We start from the raw sequence: 1,689 nt of genomic DNA on the forward strand, positions 1-1,689 counted from the left end.
ATTTGTTGATTGATTTTTTGATTGATTGGTTGATTTGTTGATTGATTGATTGATTGATTTGTTGATTTGTTGATTGATTTTTTGATTGATTGGTTGATTTGTTGATTGATTGATTGATTGATTTGTTGATTTGTTGATTGATTTTTTGATTGATTGGTTGATTTGTTGATTGATTGATTGATTGATTTGTTGATTTGTTGATTGATTTTTTGATTGATTGGTTGATTTGTTGATTGATTGATTGATTGATTTGTTGATTTGTTGATTGATTGATTTTTTGATTTGATTGATTGATTGATTTGTTGTTTGATTTGTTGATTGATTGATTGATTTGTTGATTGATTGATTGATTTTCAGAAACATTCGTTCTTTAAACTCATGAACTGGGACGACCTTCTGAAGCGGAGACTGGAGCCTCCGTACAAACCTCAGCTGGTTGGTTGACTGTCTTCACTGTGTGTCCTGCACCTGCTGCAGGYGTCTCACCTCTGTCCCCCTGCGGGACGTCCTCCTTTGTCTCCTGGCAGCACTCCGAGGAGGACGTGAGCCAGTTCGACACCAGRTTCACCCGCCAGACGCCGGTGGACAGTCCGGACGACTCCACGCTGAGCCACAGCGCCGAGCTGGCCTTCGCCGTGAGGCTCTCTGCTTTCCTAAAGCTTAGTCTGCGCTCTTATTTTGAAATGAACTAACCCGCGTTTCCTCCTCAGGGGTTCTCCTTCGTGGCTCCGTCGGTCCTGGAGAGTCTGAAGGAAGGGTACTCCTTCGAACCCAGATCTCGTCACGTGCGGCGCCACAACAGCAGCCCGCGCACACCTGTCAGGTAGCTTCAAAATAAAACCTGTTAGCTGCTCTTCAGAATAAGAGTCTGCTCCTGTCATTACCACAGAAGAAATCCTGAATTACGTTTGTTTCCTTTTCTTTAGCCCCATGAAGTTCTCTCCTGCCGGACCCTTCAAGTCGGCTCCGGAGRGCGAGCCGGACCTTTTCTCCCCCACGTCCCCCCCGGCGGCTCCCTCCCGGGTCCCACTGGAGAACGGACCCACCACCCAGCCCATCAAGACGCCATCCAGGAACAAGAAGAAGAAAGGACACCAGAGATGAAGGTGGCTCAGGTCTCGTGTTGTGGGGTTCCGCGGCTCCTGACCCGGCTCTGCTGACCCGGCTCTGCTGACCCGGCTCTGCTGACCCGACTCTGCTGACCCGACTCTGCTGACCCGGCTCTGCCAAGCGGTACTGGACCGGATCAGGTTATTTATCAAGCTTTAGTTGATGTGTTTTGGACAAAGGAAAAACTTAATTCTAATTTCTCTAAGAARCGCTCCTGAAGGGCGGTCAGGGTGGGGTTGACGGGTGAAATCCCAGCCGGGGGGCAGTTATTAGAGGTTTTTGGTGTAGTTAGTCCCTGGAAGGCTGACGGTTAATTCCAGCACCGGTGACGGACGGCTTGATTGAACTTTAGATTATTTCCTGCAGAGCTTAAAAAGCTGAACTGGACCTGAAGATTTGAATCTCCTCGCTGCAGCTGCTGGACTTTTTTTGTGTGTGTGTGTAAATCTGATCAAGAGTTGTTTAAAAGTTCAGCAACCTTATGACATCATCATGAAACTCGCTGCCTATTGGTGGAAAGAAGACGTTTGTTTTTCTAACCAATCAGAGCAGACGTGGCCTTACAGAGCTCTGCATGAG

General features: G+C 47.6%; 1 protein-coding gene across 1 annotated transcript in view; it reads left to right on the forward strand.

Moving 5' to 3' along the window:
• Window positions 1-1,486, forward strand: part of LOC106524356 (ribosomal protein S6 kinase beta-2) — a gene marked incomplete in the record, with an annotated part of 9,119 nt that extends 7,633 nt beyond the window's left edge. The window contains 4 exon segments of the mRNA XM_014018128.1: window positions 358-435; window positions 528-635; window positions 711-823; window positions 927-1,486. Of these exon segments, the coding sequence (XP_013873582.1) occupies window positions 358-435; window positions 528-635; window positions 711-823; window positions 927-1,104 (477 nt within the window).
• Between the last annotated feature and the right edge of the window lie 203 nt (window positions 1,487-1,689).

Source organism: Austrofundulus limnaeus, unplaced genomic scaffold, assembly GCF_001266775.1.
Source record: "Austrofundulus limnaeus strain Quisiro unplaced genomic scaffold, Austrofundulus_limnaeus-1.0 Scaffold183, whole genome shotgun sequence".
In the NCBI taxonomy this organism is placed as follows: domain Eukaryota; kingdom Metazoa; phylum Chordata; class Actinopteri; order Cyprinodontiformes; family Rivulidae; genus Austrofundulus; species Austrofundulus limnaeus.